Here is a 20482-nt window from a genome sequence, read left to right as displayed (position 1 = left end):
TAGCTGTTGTGCTTGTTGCTTGAAGTTGAGGGATCTGCTGTGCTTGGGGTTTGAGTAGCTGCATTGTCTGTCGCTTTGCCATCAGATCCAGAGACGTCTTTTTCCTGCTCCTTACAGAACAGGGCTCTGTAGGTGTGGGCCAAGCCCCAGCACATGGCATCGAATTGTCTCTTTCTGGTATTGCACACCTCATCTAAGTGTTCTGTTATTTTTTCTGGATTCTGCATTTGTTCAGGAATGAAATTTCAAAGCACTGGAGGGGCCAACTGGCCTAGATACTTGCCCACACAATCCCACACACCCTGCCCCCTGCCACTCATGACTGTCCAGCCTTGGGGAAGATCTCTTAGTAGTATTCTTAAATAGTTTTTTAACCTTAGACAAGACCCAAGCCTGACCCTGCTTAGCTTCTGAGATTGGACAAGATTGGGCCCTCTCAGAGTGGTCACGCCACAGGCAAAACACAGACAGCATATTCAGCAACAAGCTGGTTCCCAGCAAAAAGAGCAGGGTGCTTTCAAGGGCATTGAAAGGACATTCAAGATCTTTAACATTTCCAAAATCTACTTCTACTACAAATAGCCTAGCAGGGGAGCAGAGGGTGTGAGGGAACATCTCCTACATAGGTTGACTCCCCAAGGGAAGGAAAAAAAAGATGTCCAATTGTTAAAAATCCCCATTACATGCCTCCCATAGTATAGAGGTGATGACCACTCTGAGAACACATACCAGCCCAGTTTCATGATCAATGAGTCTATTGTATTACAAGTCATTACCATAAAGTACAGCGAAACAAGAACCTTAGCCCAGGCCCCAAAGCCAATAAATGCTGAAACAGCAAATACTGGCTGCAAGTAAGGTATGACATGCTGATACTCTGAGATCAAGCACAACAACTCTGACAACATATAAATCAACATTGTGATGAGTGACTATTAATCTGAAACAATATATGCTTATCAGAAATACAATTAGACACACTCTGGTCAGATCTGGTTTTATCTCAACACTTTGTGCCTCACATTGGGCGCCAAAAAGGACTGTCATGGTTTAAGCTCAGCTGGTAACTCAGAACCATGCATCCACTCACTCATTCTCCCCGCTTTTCCCCGCCCACTCTTTCCCAGAGGGATGGGGAGGAGAATCGAAAGAATGTAAATCCCATGGTTTGAGATAAGAACAGTCCAGTAACTAAGGCATAATACAAAACTACTACTACTACCACCAATAATAATAATAATAATAATATTAAGTAGTAAGGGAAAGAATTGAGAGAATATAAAATTAAAAGTGGAAAGGAAAAAGTACCCAGTAAAACACAAGTGATGAACAATACAGTTGTTCACCACAAGCCAACTGATAACCAACCTGACCTGAGCAACGACCTGGGCCTTCCGGATGACTTCCACCAGTTTATATACTGGGTATGAATACCTGTACGGAATACCCCTCTGACTACTTCGGGTGAGGTGTCCTGTCTCTGCTTCCTCCTGGCTTCTTGTGCCCCTCCTCAAGGCAGAGTATGAGACTGAAAATTCCTTGATCGGGGTAAGCATTACTAAACTAAATACCTCGTTGTTATCAGCACTGTTCTCAGGCTAAAGTCAAAAACACAGCACTGCACCTGCTACTAAGAAGGAGAAAAATAACTCTTACAGCTGAATCCAGGACATTCACCCAGGCTTTTTTTGTAGTAAATGGAGATAAGCTTTTAGAGCATTATTCATCTTATTCTAAAGTTGTATTTTAAGTAGTAGAAAAGTAGTATTCTAAGGTAGGTCAGATTAATTGCAAATAAAACCTACCTTTTCTTTCCACTGATAAGAAAAGGAGCCTGGAGTGATGAGCACAGAAGTACCTTTCACTGTAGGCATCTGAAATCAGGTGTAAAGAGATGCTTCCATCCACTTCACATTCAGGGCTATCCTGTGGGAGTGCAAATACTTGAAGGGGATTGATTTTTTTTTTTTTTTTTGTGAACTACACAATAAGAAAGTCTCCCAAGAGTATTCCTGTTTTCATCCCAATGACTTGTCTAATTTCCAGGATTGAGGTCAAAGGAATGGGATCTTCAGTCATTAGGTTGAAGAGTAACAGGTTCTTCCTTCCATCAGGCCCTTTGTTAGTGTACCTTTACTCAGAAGGAATGAAGGTTCTCAAATCTTTTCTGTATCCTGGCAGTTCAGGTAAAACGGAGAAATATTTTAAGTCCTCTTTTGACTGTCAAAAGCCTAAAATCTGCCTTTAGTGCTGTCTGAGAAGTGCTCTAACCACTAGCTTATTTGCACATATCAACTGGTTTACATCTTCCTTAAAACAAACAGACGATAAAGACTCACAATCTCTATGGTTTATCATGCGCTATCTGTTCCTGACACTTTTACATAAAAACAGTAACAGTAATAAAATAACAATGGATTATCTATGATCTGTGATGCTTTATTTTATAGAGAGATTTGCAAGGATTTATCTGTATATATGCTTTGTGTATTTTTTCAATAAGTATATGCATATGTTTTTTTCTTTGTTTTCTGATTATTTCTTTATGCTATTGCTTCCATTGTTTTACAGTGTTCTGGACTGGCTGGTTTCAGATCTGAGAAATATGTTTGCTTCTCAGCTGAAAACTTCACCACAGACTTTAAGAAGTCGTGGTGTAGTCATGGAAAAACAGATATATAAGAAAATTCTCAGACAGACTTAAGAAATATGGTATGTTAAAGTGATAGAAGAAATTTAATTTCCACAAATCCAAAATATTTTATTAGGTGAAATAATGTAAACTTTCTGGGACATTTAAATGGATTCTGAACTAAGAGTGACTGCTCAGTGCAACATTGTTTTGTGTTTGTTACTGACCTTTTATCAGTCTATAGTAAGAAGCGGAAAAGCAAATCTGAACCTAGATACATAGTGGAGAGTAACACATTATAAAAATTAAGGTTATAAAAATGAATGGGCTGGAATACTGCATGCAGAAATGGTGACTTCTTTTGTGAAGATTTTGCTTAATTTGAGTGATTTCATAGACAAGAGACCCTAAGGAGGGAGAATTCTCCTATAGATATCTATGATCTGTTTACTGCACATTTGGACCTTCAGGTATTGGGATTTAATCCATAATAGGCTCTGAACAGACCATTTAAAAAACAAAAATAGTTATATAGTTTCTTAAGGCATATGAACACATACAAAAACCAAGGGTTTAAATAGTAACAGGGAAATCTGCCATGTCTAGAAATGGGGCAAAGATACAAAGGTGTTTGTTTAGGTACAGCTGCCAATTTTGCTTCCCTTAATATAGTTGGGAATACCATAAAAACTAAGGTTATCTGGCTGCAAATACTTATTTAAGTATCTAAGGCAATTTGCAAGATCTCTCTAGATGCTGTTGTACAGCTCCTGGTGATCTCAATTTACCTGCTTAGCTGCAGATTTACATGCTGTAGTAATCTTTATTATGGTGGTCAGATACTAGTGACCTCTGACCCCATCCCTCATTATCTGGTGAATGGATGTTTGCTAATTGAGCTGTTAATGGCAAATAGCTTTTTTTAAGGAAAAGAAGTTTCATAGCTGTGTTTAAGAGTGGGGAAGGTAGATGCACATTGCTCTGTTGTTAAGTGGGTCCAGAAACTCTTACTGCAAAATACCATTTGCTGTCTCTATTTTATGCCCATTTGGCCAAATACATTCCCGTTGGTGCACCTTTGATTTCAGTGGACTTGTCTGGGATAAATTTGGCTTTCCAAGACACATAACACAAGGACGTCACAATGGTGGGCAATGTTTTGAAACTATTAACTAATAGTTAACCAGTTAACTATTTTTACTTTCTTGTAAACAAGCCACTCAAATCTCAAAGGTTGAAGCACTAGCTTTTGAACATGCTGCAACACAATAGTTCTGTATTGCATTCCATATCAGAGCAGTAAAGAGAGCTGAATCACATGCAAGTCTGAGGATGCTTAAAGAAAAGATTTGGCTTCTTTGGGAATACGAGTACATATGAAGTGGAAGAACTTGTAGAAGTGCATTTAATTTTTTTGGAGGGCGGGGTTTGGTTTTTGTTGTTGTTGCTGTTTGTTTGTTGTTTTGGGTTTTTTTTGTTTGTTGGGTCTTTCTTGTAATCATTAAAAATAGAAGCCCTGGAGCCAATAGACTGAAAGCTTTTAAATCTCTGATAACTTGGAGTGGCATTTATCACATCTAATTTTGCAAGTTTCAGAGTTTAGCACCTAGTCTAAACCAGGAATTTAAGCTACCCCATAGCAGGAATGGAAGGACATGAGCACTTCTCAGACATTTTCCACAGGATGAAATACCTCTAACCCACAACTCCCTTGATGATAACAGGAGGACACTCTCTATGACAGGGTGATTGTCTGACAGTTGTCACAATTTCCTATGTTCTAATCTCAGGGCAGCAATGAGTGATTCAAATCTCCTACTGAGGCTGATAGACCCTGGTTTAACATAATGTCAATAGAGGAAGTAAGGTACAGGTCTAAGTCATACATCTAAAATAAATGGTCTGATACAGATTATTTATGTCCAAAGGGGTGATGAATGACACAGAACACTGGTTTTCTATAAGTTATTTGGCATATATTTGAAAGACCATCTCCTTATTGAAATGTCATAAACTCATTTTACTCCAAATTTAAGTTAGAAAGGGGAATGAACCAAAGAATCTTTCAGTTTAGGCAGTCCTATTCTGCCTCTCACACTCTACACATACATATTGAGATGGGAAATCTAAAACTAATTGATGGTTCATTTGAATGTGAATAAAAGTCTGCAGAACTGGTTTGAAACAAACTTACGGAAGTCCCTGGAGATGAACTTGCAGTTTTATAGATGCCTTATTTTAATAGATATGCAGGTGAAACAGACACTTGCATCCATATGTCCTGCACATGAACAAAATCCTCATCTGTCATATTTTAAGCTGCCTGTGACTCTTATCTTGGCAAAACCTAATACAGAGAATATGAGGTTTGTTTGAGAGGAAGCTATAGTATCAAACCCAAAAGGTTAAGATGTCTGTGCATTCACCTCAGTTGTGAGCAAAATGGGAGTAAAGTTAACACTGGCTAATTTAGAGAAATCTCTACGGAGAAAGGAAGCTTAGTAAGTGGTTGACATTACTACCTGGAGTAGTAATGGAGGGGAATGCTGGTTCTTGTTCTCTTCACAATCTTAAGGGTTAGCTCTCATTTACTTTCCAGCCTGTGGCTGTCTAACATAAAGACCAGTAGTTTATAGTCACAGAAAAATGTGTATTTGGCAGTGATACAGTTTGAATTATAATATGATGAAACTGCTTTTGTGGGGTGGTTTTGTTATGACAAGTGAAGCTGCAAAGATTAGGTAAAATTTGTTTTATAAAGTGGGAGAGAGAAAATTACAGTGAAGGGCATCTGAAGTGCTTAAACAACAGTTTCTTCAGCCTTTGATATGCAATTTTAACAGTTATCCAAGGTCAACACAGAGATAGCAGGATCATCCTTCAAAATAATTTGTTTCGTTTTATGACACATACCATGGTGTTCTGAATCATTAAAAGCATTCAATGTGGGGAAACCTGACAGCTTGTTTAACTGAAGTTCTGAATCTAATTTTACAATCTTTACCATGAAACATGACTGTATACTACACCAAATGCACAGTGTGTCATGCTTATAGTATAGGTGTGTATAAAAAATATTTAGTTGATAGAAAAGAATTCTGTTAATAGGAAAAAATCAACATCTTGCCACAGATATATTCAAATAATTCTAAATATTATTACTAAATATATTTCTGTGAGCTGCACTGTTTTCAACAATCTAATTTACTCACTGTCCTGGGTTCAGTGAGTAAGTGAGCGGCTGCGTGGTTCTGAGTCACCAGCTGGACTTAAACAACAATACTCACCCACAAACATACCTCCTTCCATTAGACCAGCAGCCATTCAGAATACATAAAAAAAAGACAGCAACATCTAGATATTGCTGCAATTGTTTTGAGAAGAACAATATCATACTCATATTATAAAAGCCTCTTGAACACTGAGATTACTCCTCTAGAGAAAAATGGATTAGCTCTTTGAATGAGCTACCTTAATATGATCTAAGTCCTTGGTGCAATACAATCTTTCCCCAACACTGACCACTCAGCTAAACACAAAACATGCAGAAAATGATTAATCATTGTAACCCATGATAGAGGAAGATCATCCTCTAAGGAAAATTCAGCATGCATGGCTTCATTCTGTAGGGACCAACAAACTTTTCCCTCAAGCTGCTTCATAGACTTACCGTAAGTAAATTAATTTTTGGCAAATATTTTTAATTCTCTGTTTCTACAGCAGGCCAGGACATAAGAGAGGCTTACACAGTTAGAGGGTTTTCTATTTTTCACCAATAATTTCTATTAAATCCGCTAAAAGTTATTACATTTATGTACAAGTCTTCCTTTGCTTTAATTTAAGGGGGAACTCTTAAATCATAGTAGCCAGAACACTGCCACTACCAGTCAAAGATACTAAACTGTAGTCACCAAAGAGGAATAGACTACTTCAAAATGTTTCACCTCAGCCACCTTTAACATCTGTGTTAGAATGAAACAAATTTAAACTCCTACTTTTTAAACTCATAGTTCATAATACAGAAATCAAACATGTGGATTCATGAACAACTCTGTCATGAAAGCTAGAATTTGATTCTTTATATCCTTTTAGAACATTGCACCATCAACTGAATAACTGAACTCTAACACCAACAAAGTTAGCCCTGGTCTTTCAGCCATTAATGTTTTCCACAGGTTGTGACCATGCCACTCATAAAACGTCAAAATGCACACAAGCCACAGTGCAAAACGGCTATACTGAGAAGCCATTATTCATCCTCTCTGAAAGTATAAGAACATGGACAGAGAGGAAGAGAAGAAAATCTTTGTTGCATTTTTTATAATAACGTGTGTTACCAGGAAAAAAAAAAAAAAAAGGAACAAATTACAATATTGCATGCGGCCTAACAAGAAAATATATATTTGTAGGGCATTTGTGGGACAGGAAGAGTTAAATAACTTAGCCTGGACAGCAGTAGCTTCCATTCTGTTTTCTTTTTCAAATAAAGTGGTGTCAGGAATGTTTCCTTACTTATTTCATTAATAAAATATATAAGCACTTGACTGTACTTGAATTTCAATGGTTTGTAATTAAAGCCTGACAATAAGAGTTAGAGCAGATAACCAGCACAAACACAGGTTGAAGTTTAAAAAAAAAAAAAAAATTAAAAATGGTACTCAAGATAAATGTACACACATGGAAGATTTTACTGTCTGGACCTCCACCAGCTATTATGTATTTACATATAAGCAATAAAAGTCTTAACAATAATTCCTTGTTAATACATAATTTCAGTTATATGTATTGGGTTTTGATGGCAAGGTTTCAGCAGCAGGGGGTCTACAGGTGTGGCTTTTGTGAAAAGGTGGTAGAAGCTTTACCTACATCCAAATAGATCCAATTCCAGCCAGCTCCAAGATGGACCCATCAGTGGCCAAGGCTGAGCCCATCAGCGATGGTGGTAGCACCCCTAGGGAAACATATATAAGAAGGGGGGAAAGTTACAACTGCGGAGAGGATAAAGAATATTTGAGAGAAACAATCTGCAGATACCAAGGTCAGTGCAGAAGGATGGTAGGAGGTGCTCCAGCTGCCAGAGCAGAGATTGCCCTGCAGCTCATGATGCAGACCATTGTAAGGCAGGCTGTGCCCCTGCAGCCCATGGAGGTCCATGGTGGAGCAGATATTCACCTGCAGCTCATGGAAGACCCCATGCCAGAGCGGTCTGTTTCTGAAGGACTACACCCCATGAAATGGACCCACTCTGGAGCAGTTCATGAAGAACTGCAGCCTGTGGGAAGGATCTCTACAGTTCTCCAGAAAGTCTCCTCTGGGAGGGACCCCACACTGAAGCACGGAAAGAGTGTGAAGAGTCTTCCCCTTGAGGAGGAAGGAGTGGCAGAGACAACCTGTGATGAACTGACCACAACCCCCATTCCCTATCTTCCTGCACCACTGGGGAGAGGAGACAGAGAAACTGGGAGTGAAGTTGAGCCTAGAAAGAAGGGAGAGTGGAGGGAAGGTGGTTTTAGGATTTGGTTTTATTTCTCATTATCCTCTTCTGATGTGATTAGCAATAAATTAAACAATTTCCCCTAGCTGAGTCTCGTTTGATCATGGTGGTAATAGGTGAGTGATCTCTCACTGTCCTTATCTCAACCCACAAACCATTTGTAATACTTTTTCTCCACTGTCCAGTTGAGGAAGGGAGTGATAGAGCAGCTTTGGTGGGCACCTGGTGTCCAGTGTCAAGCCACCACATTATAATTTATATAAGTGTAGTTTAACACAATATATACCCATACCAACACGTAGCTAATCTGGACTGCGTGTTGAGATAACTTTGTCATTGATGGCAGCATTTGGCCAGTTCCTGTCAAGCACATTTCCAACCACTTACCAATTTCATCCAAGGGAAACCTGAGAGAGGATTCAAAAAGTCTAGGTCTTTAAAACCTTTTTCAAAACAGCTATGTTGCTTATAGTGTCTTTATTGTCGCCTTCATTACACATCAAAGAACATGTGTGTGTGTCAGTGTACATTTAAATGTAATGTTATAAATTCCATAATAACAGTAAAAAACTTCAAAGAGTCCAAACACAAGGCATAAACCATTGGTAAGGAAGCTTGATGGAACTACTTATTTACTTTAGTAAATTACCAAGTATTTTCTCATTCTTAATGGGAGATCAAGAAATTGTATTTTGGCTTTGAAACAAAAAGTAAGAATGATCAAAAGGCAGAGGAGAAAAAATTTAAAGGAAACCACATTGCTTCTGACGAGATTTAAACTGGGAAGGAGCTTGAAGAAGGTTGACTTGAAAAGTAGGTTTACAAAGAGCCCAGGTTGAAGTAAAAATAGTGCTTAGAGACATGGAGGGTGGGCAGGGCACCGGTGCTAGGCTGGTGAAAAGAATTATTGGGGCAGCAGCAAAAGAAACATCTTAAGGTGCTAAGGCAAAAATCTAAGAAGAGCTTTAGAAACATGGAGGGTGACTTTGTATTAGGTTTTGGAGTGAATGTTTGCTGTATTTTGTGGTCACATTTAATATAAGTACATGAAATGTAGAAACCAGCATTATCCTCACCCCAGCATCAACAGAAAATAATTTTGAGAACAGGCTGTGTAGTAGTTTCACTAGTCATAGAATGAAACTTTACCTTGACAGTAGCCAGTGAGGTTTTTTCACACTACAAGGGAAAGATTTACCTGGGGCAGAGGGAAATAAAACTATGGATGCAAGATTTAGTGGTGTTAGACGTTTCAGGAACATCTTTGCCTGCAGGACAACAGATATTGGGACTGAAACATAAGTCATGAAAGAAATGGAGAACAGGTTCAAGAGAACTCCACATTTACAGTGTGATGGTAAAGACACCTCAGGAACAAGAGAGAGGATTCTTGAGTCAACTATCTGCCTCTTGAAATACCTGGCAGAAAGATGATGACTGAAAGCTACACATTAACAATACTGTTGCATATACCCAGGCAAAAAGCTACGCGTGATAATTTAGAAATATCCACTTCTGTAATAATTTATTAATGAACCAAGAAAAAGTGATTATGGAAGCAACAGAAAGGCTGTTGGTTAACTGCAGCTAAACACAGGGAACTGAGACACTCTTATCTGGCTGATCTAACATTTTCAAATTTTCACTCTGCTTCTGCAGACTATACAGGATTGTTCTTTGATCTTTGTACACCAAATCACCAGTCATATTGTGAATGATGAAGATTTTCTCTGTGCTACAGTAGGTACTGTACAGCTTGCTTTTACATGGCCTTCAAGGCTGAATAGTAACAGCAAAATTACTTATACAACTCATTAGTGTTCAGATACTCCCATGAATCTCATTTCCTGTTTCCATCCTTTCCCCCTGCTCTCTTCATTTCCTAGGCAAGATAGTTATTATTACATTGCCAAGAGATGGCACATCTTTTTTAACCTGTAAGTTATGAAATACTCATGCTATCACTTTGGAAAATGCTAAAACTCCCTGATGTTTGTATGTCATATTTAGTCTCCTTTCCCAGTATTTAATCATCAAAATTATTTCACTTTTATTAATTCAGTAGAAAAACATCTCTGGAATTAATTTCATCATTAAGTACAAAGCTGCTATGAAAAGTAATGCAATAACAGAAATCAGACTTTGCTACTGTTAAGATGTTAAGATTATACCATATCAACAGAGAGCAGTCTTTGATAACTATAAATTTATATGTCGACTTGGTGAAAAGTAAACTTCTGCTTGACTTACAAGGGAACTGTGAGTTGTGTGTGTCAATAAGTAACATAAATCTGTGATCCATCATCAAAAGAAGCAGCCAGATGCCCTCAGAAAGGGTTGCATTTAAAATAAGAGTAAATTTGTAGTCATTTTTAAATAAACAAATGTCTTAAAATATAGATTTATCTTGATGAAAATCACAGGCAATTTATTTCAGAAGAAAAATTCATCACTAGATTTCCATGAGCACACATTTATTAATACTTTATTATATGACCAGGTCTTCTTTGTATTAAAGATTTCTGTTTCTGTTTAGACTCAGAAATATATGGTGGTAGTAGTACAGCAGAGCTGCAAGGATATATAGACTCTTTTTTTACCCTGGTCAAATACCAGTTACTTTATTCACCAAAAATTTATTTTAAAAGATCAATGGACTTCTTATTGGGCCCAATTCATATTTGTTACATTGAATTCAGAGACAATTGGTAGGAAAATGCTTTGGATTTACAGCTATGTTTCTAAATCAGAATTTAGCCAAGATGAATTTTCTGCAAGTACAATCTGAACACAAACTTTGGCACAAGCCAACCAGTCAGAAACTCAAGGAGAATTTGATAAAAAAATCTTATCAACTTTATAATCTGGAGCTTTTTTTATTTTATGCTGTGCTGTGAAAAGAAATAAACCCCACGTCTTGCACTTTGGACTTGGAGGGTGGCACAAGAGCTCATTGACTTGTTTGATAAGATAGCAACAGCTAAAAAATAGAGGACTTCTGCTGTTTGTACCTGGAGATTTACTAATTGATGATGGTGATAACAGAGATCAAACAACCTGACCATGTATCTACTGAAAATAAGAAATTTCTGTATCAGAGATGGGTCAAAACCATCCTTCAATACTATACTCTTGATCTTTTTTTCTTCCAGATAAGAAGCTAAATATCTCAATAATTTATTTGTTCAAATACATACCTTCATTCGCTGTCAACAAAGTTATTTCAAAAACTATTCCTTCATCTACCAGATTTCTACAACTCTCTTTACCAGTTGAAGAGATGTCCCAGGTATGATCTCTTGATAGACATCACAATAAATGTTGGACTGACTTTAACAGAGAAGAGATTGCTCTGTTACAAATGTGGTTCAAAACACATCATCATTAAGGACAAAATATTTTAAAAGTACATGTTTACCTGCTATCTCTAACAGTCCAAGAATATAATAATCTTAAAAAAAAGTGCACTTTTCATTAGATCTTTCTTTTTCTGCTAGAACAACAAATTAAAAAAGCAGATACGATGTGTAACTGATTCGTTACCCTTTTTCACCAAGTCTCTCTACACACACATGGATATTTGCACGTACACACATGGTTTGAGTGTCAAACTCCGCAAAATGGAGTTTATTCTGAAAAAAAGAAAGTTTTTTCTCCCTTGAAGTTAATAAATACGATTTGTCCTATTTTGGAATCAAGCTTAAATTGTATATGTCCCTTTAATAAATTAAATTATGAGTCACCCCAATGGTACCTTCTAATCTCTGTGCTGGATCACTTGGTTTTGGTTGTTTTTTCCATTTTGGTTGGTTGGTTTTGGTTTTTGGGGGGGATTTGGGGGTTTCTTTTGTGTGTTTTTTTCCTTTTTTGTTGTCATGGTTGTTTTTTTTTTGTTGTTGTTTTTTGGTGGTGGTGGTTTGTGGGTTTTTTTGGTTTGGGTTTTTTTTTTCTGTGTTTTTTTTGTTTTTTTTTTTTTTTGGGGGGGGGGGGTTATTATTACTATTTATTTACTTCTTTTAAAACAAAACCCAGGACTTGATATTAGACCATTATATCTGGGCAATTCCAGTCACTCCATCCTGAATATTGTCATCTCTGACAAGAGATACTAACACCATTTTTTGAAACTATGGGGGTTCCTTGGTCCTGGGACTCAATATTTTCCACTGAATTATCTTCATTAGATGCTTAGAAATAAGACATTAACTTGCTGAAATCCAGGGTGAATGTCTCAAAAGGGTGAAGAAATGGTACTAGTGTTACTTACTAGGTATCTAACTAATAGAATCACTACCTCCTGCATCTAACTTGGTAATTCAGTATAGACTTGTTTAACAAAACAGCTTTCTGCAGTTTTCTACAGTGTGTTAGGCAAGCCTAACACGTGAGGTAATGGTCCGTGGTGACTCCCCATTTAGCTCCTCCCCAGAGAGTCCTGCTTTGGCTGCTCCCAGGAAGGTCCTGCTTTGGTTCCTACCCAGAAAGTTCTGCTTCAGAACTCCCTGGAAAAGTCTCGACCCTTGGAGACCTTTCTAGATATTGCTGGCCACTTTTTCCGACGTAGGCTGGCCCCCTGCATCAGAATGAGTGTGCATTTTTGTGAGTATAAAAGCCCGAGCCTCATGGGATGTGAGAATGCAGAACTTTGTACCATCCAGGTCAATGTTGCCTCTGCAGGGACGCCTGCCACGGTAGAGCCTGCCTCCTCACACTGCGATGATGATCCTCAGAGCTGGTTTCCTGATCGTCTTCACAGGGTCCTTGGGGTTGGTAAGGTATATGCTCTTCAGAAATATCCTTTACTGTATCTGTTAGATTCTCTATATTTTCCTATATTAATAAACTAGTTGAGAGTTTTCTATTTGTCTCTTGTTTTCTCTCACCTGGAATCCTTGAACTCTGGAACACACAGGTAAGTGAATAACAGAACAGAAAAGTAAGTCTCAAATTACAATAATCCAGTGTTGCGGAATAGATGTCCACCAACATCCCTCTCCTCCAAACCAAGCTGAATTATTTGTTGGAATTAATACTTATACATAAATGTGGTTGATTGTGCCCACACCTGAAATACTGAATTTGGGATTTCCATTCAAGAAACAAGATCACATGCCATAATGTTACTCTACCACCAAAGGACAACTTCAAAGATTCTTTTAAAAGAAGGTATCACAAATTTACACAGTCATTTCCAAACAGCCTTGGGTCACCTTTGAGAATGTTCCTTCTCAGTATTTTTTGCTTTTCTATTGTTAGGAACCTGTTTAAAGCAGGTTGTGGATCACATTTCATTAACAAGAAAGAATGCTAGCAGTTGTGAGAGAAGACGAATAAAAAGTCAGAGCCTGCCATTAGGAATTCTAAGAAGCAAGTAACTCCCGGAAGCTTAGGCTGTTAGTACGCTTTTAACTGCAGACACAAGGTGGCAGACATGCTGTGAAGCTTTTATTCACCCACCGCTGCGACTACTCAAGTTCGAGGAATAGAGCTGAGTACTAACTAGGGTGTTTTGCCCCGGAGCTATTTATCCTCTTTCTTTCTGGCTCAAAGGCAGGCGGTGCCGGCAGCCGGGTCTCGCCCCGTCACCCTGCAGCCGCCCGCCGCTCCGGAGTCAGCCCCTGGCCGTTTCTCATTGCGTGACCCCCCCCCGGTTTCCCTCAGGCACTTTCCTCTCCTCCGTCCCCGTTAACCCGCCTCGGCTCTCGGGCAACCCCGCTGTAACTGAAGGGGACCGGGTCCGTCATTCCGTCGCCACCGCCTCGTGCTCACCTGTCCCCTGAAGGGAAGGGGTGCCCGAGCCACTCTAGTTCTGCCCCAGAGCGCCAAGATTTAAGGAGAGAGCGGGGAGCTTTAGTGCACAGCTTGGGGGTGTGAGGAAGGCGGAGCGCTCCCGCTGTCGGCAGAGGTGTGCTTCTCCGCTGTGGGCAAGCAGTACCGCCCTCCCCAAGGCACGGCGCCCGCGGTGACTGCCGGCAAGGCGATCGCGCCTCCCGCTTCCCCTTTCTTCTCACTCCCGCACAGCCAGAACTCTTCCCACCGCCCTCCTAGCACCCTTTCCTCAGCAACCTGCTGAGAGCCATGGGAGGAACGAGGAGGCTGTCCCGCTGTAGCTTGCAAGATTGGCAAGCAGCTCTGCCCAATCGCGTCTGGCGGCCTTGCCCCCCGAGGCTGCCTATTGGCAGCTTGTAGGGACAGGGCGGGTCTTCGCAGCTCGCGGTTCTCTCCTCCTGAGCGAAGCTCGCTCCACTCAGAGCGCAGTCTTTGCGTGAGGGGAGTATCTCTGGACTGGCCGCGCCGGTGGCGGGAGCGGAGCTGCGACTCGGCACCCTTGGGAGCTCCCAGCGGTTCGCTCTGCCGGCAATGATGATGCAGGCTCTCCCCGCCGCTCTGCGGCGGCTGCTGGCCGGCTTGCTGCTGCTGAGGAGCTGCGTCTGGGTCGGGTCGTCGGAGCCGCCGCCAGGCAGTGCCGCAGTCGCCTTGCCCTGGGCGCCGGAGGTGGACCCCATCGTGGTGGCCAACCGCGGGCTGCGGGTGCCCCTGGGCCGCTCTGCCTGGCTGGACCCCACGCGGGACCTGGTGCTGCAGGTGCAGCCCGGTGACCGGTGCCACCTCACCGTGCTGGACGAGGACCCGATGTGGCAGCGCCCTGGCCGGCTGAGTCCGCGGCGCTTCCCCTGCGACTTCGGGGCCCGTGAGGTGCAATACTCCCACCTGGGCGGCCGCAGCCCCGCTCGGGACCGCGTTCGCCTGCAGCTGCGCTACGACTCGCCCAGCCGCGCCCTGGTGCTGCCCCTGGTGCTGGAGGTGGAGGTGCTCTTCACCCAGCTGGAGATCGTCACCCGCAACCTGCCCCTCACCGTGGAGCGCCTGCGGGGCACTAGCAACCCGCTGGATGCCCGCAGCCTGGAGTTCGCCTTCGACCCAGGCCGGCAGCGCTGCCGGGTGGGCCTGCTGCTGCCGCTGGCCGGGCTGCCCCGCTACGGAGAGATCCTCAACTACGCCCAGGCGGAGGTTCCGCTGGCGGCGGCCGCCGCGGGTGAGGAGCCGGCGGCGGGCGGCCCCGTTCCGAACTCGATGTGGGACTGCGAGGAGTTCCTGCGCCTGGGGCTGCGTTACCGCCACACAGCAGCCGGCGGGTCTCCCAACCGTGACCTGGTGCCGCTGGTGGCAGAGCTGCGGGAGGCGGCAGATGGTGGGGCACTTCTGAAGCGTGAGTACTTCCAGGTGCTGGTGCGGATCCGGGCCGGGACTGAGAATGTTGCCCCCAAACCCAGCTTCTTTGCCATGCTCATGATGGAGGTTGACCAGTTTGTCCTCACTGCACTCACACCGGACATGCTGGCAGCTGAGGATACCGAGTCACCATCAGACCTGCTGATCTTCAACATCACCTCTCCCTTTGGCCCTGGCCAGGGCCACATGGTCAGCACAGACGACCGGAGCATGCCAGTTTTTTCTTTCAGCCAGCAAGATGTGAGGGAGCTGCGCGTTGCCTACCAGCCCCCCATGGAGGACTCAGATCAGGAACGGCTCTTTGAGCTTGAGCTGGAGGTATTGGACCCAGAGGGTGCTGCCTCAGAGCCCTTCACCTTTGTGATTGTGGTGAAGCCCATGAACACCCTGGCACCTGTGGTGACCCGCAACACTGGCCTTGTGCTCTATGAGGGGCAGTCACGGCCTCTTTCAGGCCCTGGTCCGAACCCCAATTTGGTGATCAGTGATGAGGATGACCTTGAGCAGGTGCGGGTGAGTGTAGTGGCAGGGCTGAGGCATGGCCACCTCACTCTCCTGGAGGACACTGCAGCCCCTCGTAAGCACTTCACAGCGGCTGAGCTGGCAGCAGGCCAGGTCATTTACCAGCATGACGGCAGTGAGTCTCCACTCAGTGACAACTTGGTGCTGCGGCTGGAGGATGGTGGATCTCGCCATCGTGTTGAGTTCCTTTTCCCTATTACCCTGGTGCCCACTGATGACCAGCCACCCCTACTCAATGCTAACACAGGGCTGGCCATGGCTGAGGGTGAAACAGTGCCCATCACCACCCGTGCTCTTAGCGCCACTGACATTGACTCTCAGGATGCCATCCTGCTCTTCACAGTGGAGTCTGGCCCCACTGCAGGGCAGCTTCTCCTCCGTCAAGCACAACCACCTCCTGGCTGGGAAGAGAAGGAAGAAGATGAGGGATTTTCTTGGAGGAGGGTGCCAGGTTTAGAGGGGAGCTCTATAATCTATGAAAAACCAGTGAGAGAGTGGCTGCAGCAGGACATTACTGAAGGGCGTCTCTATTACCACCACTTGGGGCCTCACAGCCCTGGCCCTGGGGTTGTGTTGGACCAGTTTGTATTTAGAGTCCAAGATGACAATGACCCACCCAACCTCTCTGAACCACAGACTTTTGTGATCCGGGTTCATCCCATAGACAGATTAGCCCCTGAACTGCATAGCAGCAGCAGCCTGCACTTAATAGTTGCAGAGCAGCAGGTGACCCCACTGCGGAGGAAGCACTTGTGTTACACAGATCAGGATTCAGGGGATCGTGAACTCCGCTACACAATAACTCAGCCCCCCACTGACACTGATACTAACCATCCACCAGATGTATATGGAGCCCGCTTTGGATCCCTTGTGCTGACTGAGGATCACTCTATGGAGGTTACCCACTTTACCCAAGCCCAGATCAATCATCACAAGATCTCGTACCGCCCCCCACAGGAAGAACTGGGGGTGGCTCCTCATTTGATTCAGTTTCAGTATCAAGTGCAAGATGCAGCTGGCAATGCAGCTGAAGGGACTTTCACCATCTATCTGCAACCTGTGGATAACCAGCCTCCTGAAATCACTAATACTGGCTTCACTTTGCCTGAGGGAGGCAGCCATGTCCTTAGTCCAACTGAGCTGGATGCCAGTGACACAGACACTGAACTTACCCGTCTCAGATTTATCCTGACCCAGGCTCCCCGTTATGGCCAGTTGCAACTTTCTGGATACAGTTTGATTCCAGGAGGTGTCTTTGGCCTGGATGATATCAGACAAGGGAGGGTGGTGTATGTGCACAGTGGAGCTGAGACCAACAGTGATACCTGTAGGCTTGATGTGAGTGATGGGGTTCATTTTGTGCCCATCACACTGAAAATGAATGTGCACCCAGTTGATGATGAGGTTCCTACGCTACGGTTGCCCCCAGGCACTCTTGGTTCCTACCTGGATGTGCTGGAGAATGGTGCTGCAGAAATTACTGCTAATGTCATTCAGGGCACAGATGAGGATACAGATGACTTAATGTTGACTTTCATTTTAGAGGATCCTCCTCAGCACGGGAACATTCTGGTCCAAGGAGTACCTGCAGAGAGATTTTCCCAGAGAGATCTGCTGGATGGTGTTGTGGTATATGCTCACACTGGTGGTGAAATAGGCCTTCTGCCCAAAGTAGATACCTTCAATCTTACCTTATCTGACCTGTCTGAGGAGTGGAATGTCAGGGGCAATGTTGTTCAAGGAGTTTCAGTCTTGGTGACCATTCTTCCTGTTGACACTCAAGCCCCAGAGGTTTTTGTAGGAGAGCAGTTTATGGTAACAGAAGGTGACAAACGGGTCATTACTCCTGCTCAACTCAGGGCTGAAGATGTGGATACTCCTAATGATGATATACTTTGCACCATTGTTGCTCAGCCTGCATCTGGGTATGTAGAGAACATATCTCCAGCCCCAGGATCTGAAAAATCCAGAGCAGGTGTAGCTATAAGTGCTTTTACCTTGAAAGACCTCCGTCAAGGACATATTTTTTATGTACAAAGTATACATAAGGGTGTTGAACCTGTTGAAGACAGATTTGCTTTCCGCTGTTCTGATGGCATTAACTTTTCCCCAAAGCATTTTTTTCCCATTGTTATTATGCCAATCAATGATGAAGAGCCTGAAATCTTTGTGCGAGAGTTTGTTGTGATGGAAGGCATGAGCCTGGTTGTTGATACGCCTATTCTCAATGCAGCTGATGCAGACATCCCTGCTGATGAATTAATGTTTACAGTCATCAGGCTTCCTAGGCATGGCCACATTGTGAACCAGCTGGTGAATGGAACTGTCCTAGTGGAGAGCTTCACTTTGGATCAGATAACAGAGAGCTCCAACATACTCTATGAACATGATGACTCTGAGACAAAGGAGGACAGTTTTGAGGTGACACTCACAGATGGTAAACATACCATTAGGAAAAGAGTACTCATCATGGTTATTCCTGTAGATGATGAGACACCCAGAATGGCCATCAATGATGGTTTGGAGATTGAAATAGGAGAAACTAGAACTATTCATAACAGAATACTGAAGGCTACTGACCTGGATTCTGAAGACAAAACCTTGACATACGTTATAAGATATGGGCCAGGACAAGGCCTCCTGCAGAGAATCAAGCCTTCAGGTGGAGCTGAGAATATCACCCTGGGGATGAATTTCACCCAAGATGAAGTGGATAGAAACTTAATTCAATATATGCATTTTGGCCAGGGAGGAGTTCGTGATCTTATCAAGTTTGATGTGACAGATGGAATAAATCCACTCATTGACCGCTACTTTTATGTCACAATAGGTAGCATTGATATTGTCTTCCCAGATGTAATCAGCAAGGGGGTTGCTTTGAAAGAAGGAGGGAAGGTAATCCTAACTACTGATTTGCTTAGCACCAGTGACCTGAATAGTCCAGATGAGAACTTAGTTTTCACTATTACCAGAGCACCCGTTCGTGGTCATCTTGAATGCACAGATCAGCCTGGGGTACCCATCTCAACTTTTACTCAACTCTTATTAGCAGGCAATAAAGTCTATTACATTCACACTTCAGAAGATGAGGTGAAAATGGACAGCTTTGAGTTTGAGGTGACTGATGGTTATAACCCTGTATTTCGTACTTTCAGGATTTCTATCAGCGATGTGGACAATAAGAAACCTGTCGTCACAATCAACAACCTGGTGGTGAGTGAAAATGAATGCAAACTGATAACCCCATTTGAACTGACTGCAGAAGACAGAGATACACCTGATGCATTACTAAAATTTGTCATCACTCAAATACCAGTTCATGGTCAGATCATGTTCAATAACTCCAAACCTGTCACCAGCTTCACTAAACAAGATCTAAACGAAAATCTAATCAGCTACAAACATGATGGCACAGAATCAGTTGAGGATAGCTTCTCTTTCACTGTTACAGATGGCACTCATATTGATTTCTACGTCTTCCCCAACACTGTGTTTGAAACAAGGAAACCTCAGACTATGAAGATTCAAATAATGGCTGTGGACAACAGTGTACCTCAAATTGTAATAAATAAGGGTGCTCAGACTCTCCGTGCTCTGGCCACAGGTCACATCGGGTTTCTGATTACCAACAAGGTGCTCAAAGTGGAAGACAGGGACAGTTTACATGTTACTCTTAAGATCAGAATCACAGAGGGTCCACGCCATGGCTTCCTGATCCATCTGGGGAAAGGCAACCATAGCATCAGCCAGTTCACCCAAGGTATTACAACACTCCATGCTTTCTATAGATTGCTGGAAATGTTATTTTTCATGCTAAACTCTGTAATAATTGATGGGAAAAACTTCTCAATAGTGAGCTTATTTATAATGGCTTTATTATTTTTCAGTTCTGTTTATTAGTTACTGTACCTGGCACAGCTTTAAACAGGAAAGAGTGTCTGCTGGATAAACATCAAATAAAGGAGCATCTTTGTTTAGGAGAGCTTACAGCCCAAACAACCGTGGCTTAAACTTTTTATCAATGATAGAATTTTGGATAACAGAATTGGGCTGCATGTGGTTTCAGATCTTTAGAGTCTGTGTGCCTTGTTTAAACAGTTTTATTTAGGAAATGCAATGGGAATGGCCTAGTTATTATTAACTAATGGTCATACCACAGCGAGGATATCAGTTGCTATACAGTCTGAATGCAGTTAACTGTAAAAGCAAAATCACTTCCCAAACATGGGGAAATAATTTATTACAAGTGCATTTGTTGACTTAATTACACAAATCTTAACCACAAAGTGTTTGTGGTAAATTAAAAGGTAATGTAAATGTTTTAAATTTATATCATGGCTTCTTTGTATATGGAACTAAAATACTGAGTGGTATAAATAGGATGAAAACCACATGTGCTGTATGTTCTAAAATAAAGCCTCAACACAAGGCTATGATGTAACCTTAATTGAAAAGAGAACATTAGCTATTCTCCAGAGAATTTTCCATGTTACTTTGCAATGAGTTAATAGCAGGTTGATTAACAGTGAAATAAGGTTTTTTGGAGGCTTCTGCAGCTGTGGAGAGAACAAACAGCAGAATGGTATGGACTCAAAGCTAAA

The 20482-nt window shown here is 42.5% G+C and overlaps 1 protein-coding gene across 1 annotated transcript in view; it reads left to right on the top strand.

The window, feature by feature from the left end:
- Nucleotides 1-14492: 14492 nt before the first annotated feature.
- Nucleotides 14493-20482, top strand: part of FREM2 (FRAS1 related extracellular matrix 2) — a gene marked incomplete at both ends in the record, with an annotated part of 129569 nt that continues 123579 nt past the window's right edge. Inside the window, one exon of the mRNA XM_080613330.1 lies at nucleotides 14493-19641. Within this exon, the coding sequence (XP_080469456.1) occupies nucleotides 14493-19641 (5149 nt within the window). The remainder of the gene's footprint in view (nucleotides 19642-20482) is intronic.

This window comes from Psittacula echo (genome assembly GCF_963264785.1).
Source record: "Psittacula echo genome assembly, chromosome: 3".
NCBI classification, from domain to species: domain Eukaryota; kingdom Metazoa; phylum Chordata; class Aves; order Psittaciformes; family Psittacidae; genus Psittacula; species Psittacula echo.
The sequence above is the reverse complement of the archived record's forward strand: the minus strand, read 5'-3'. Positions and strand labels throughout refer to the sequence as shown.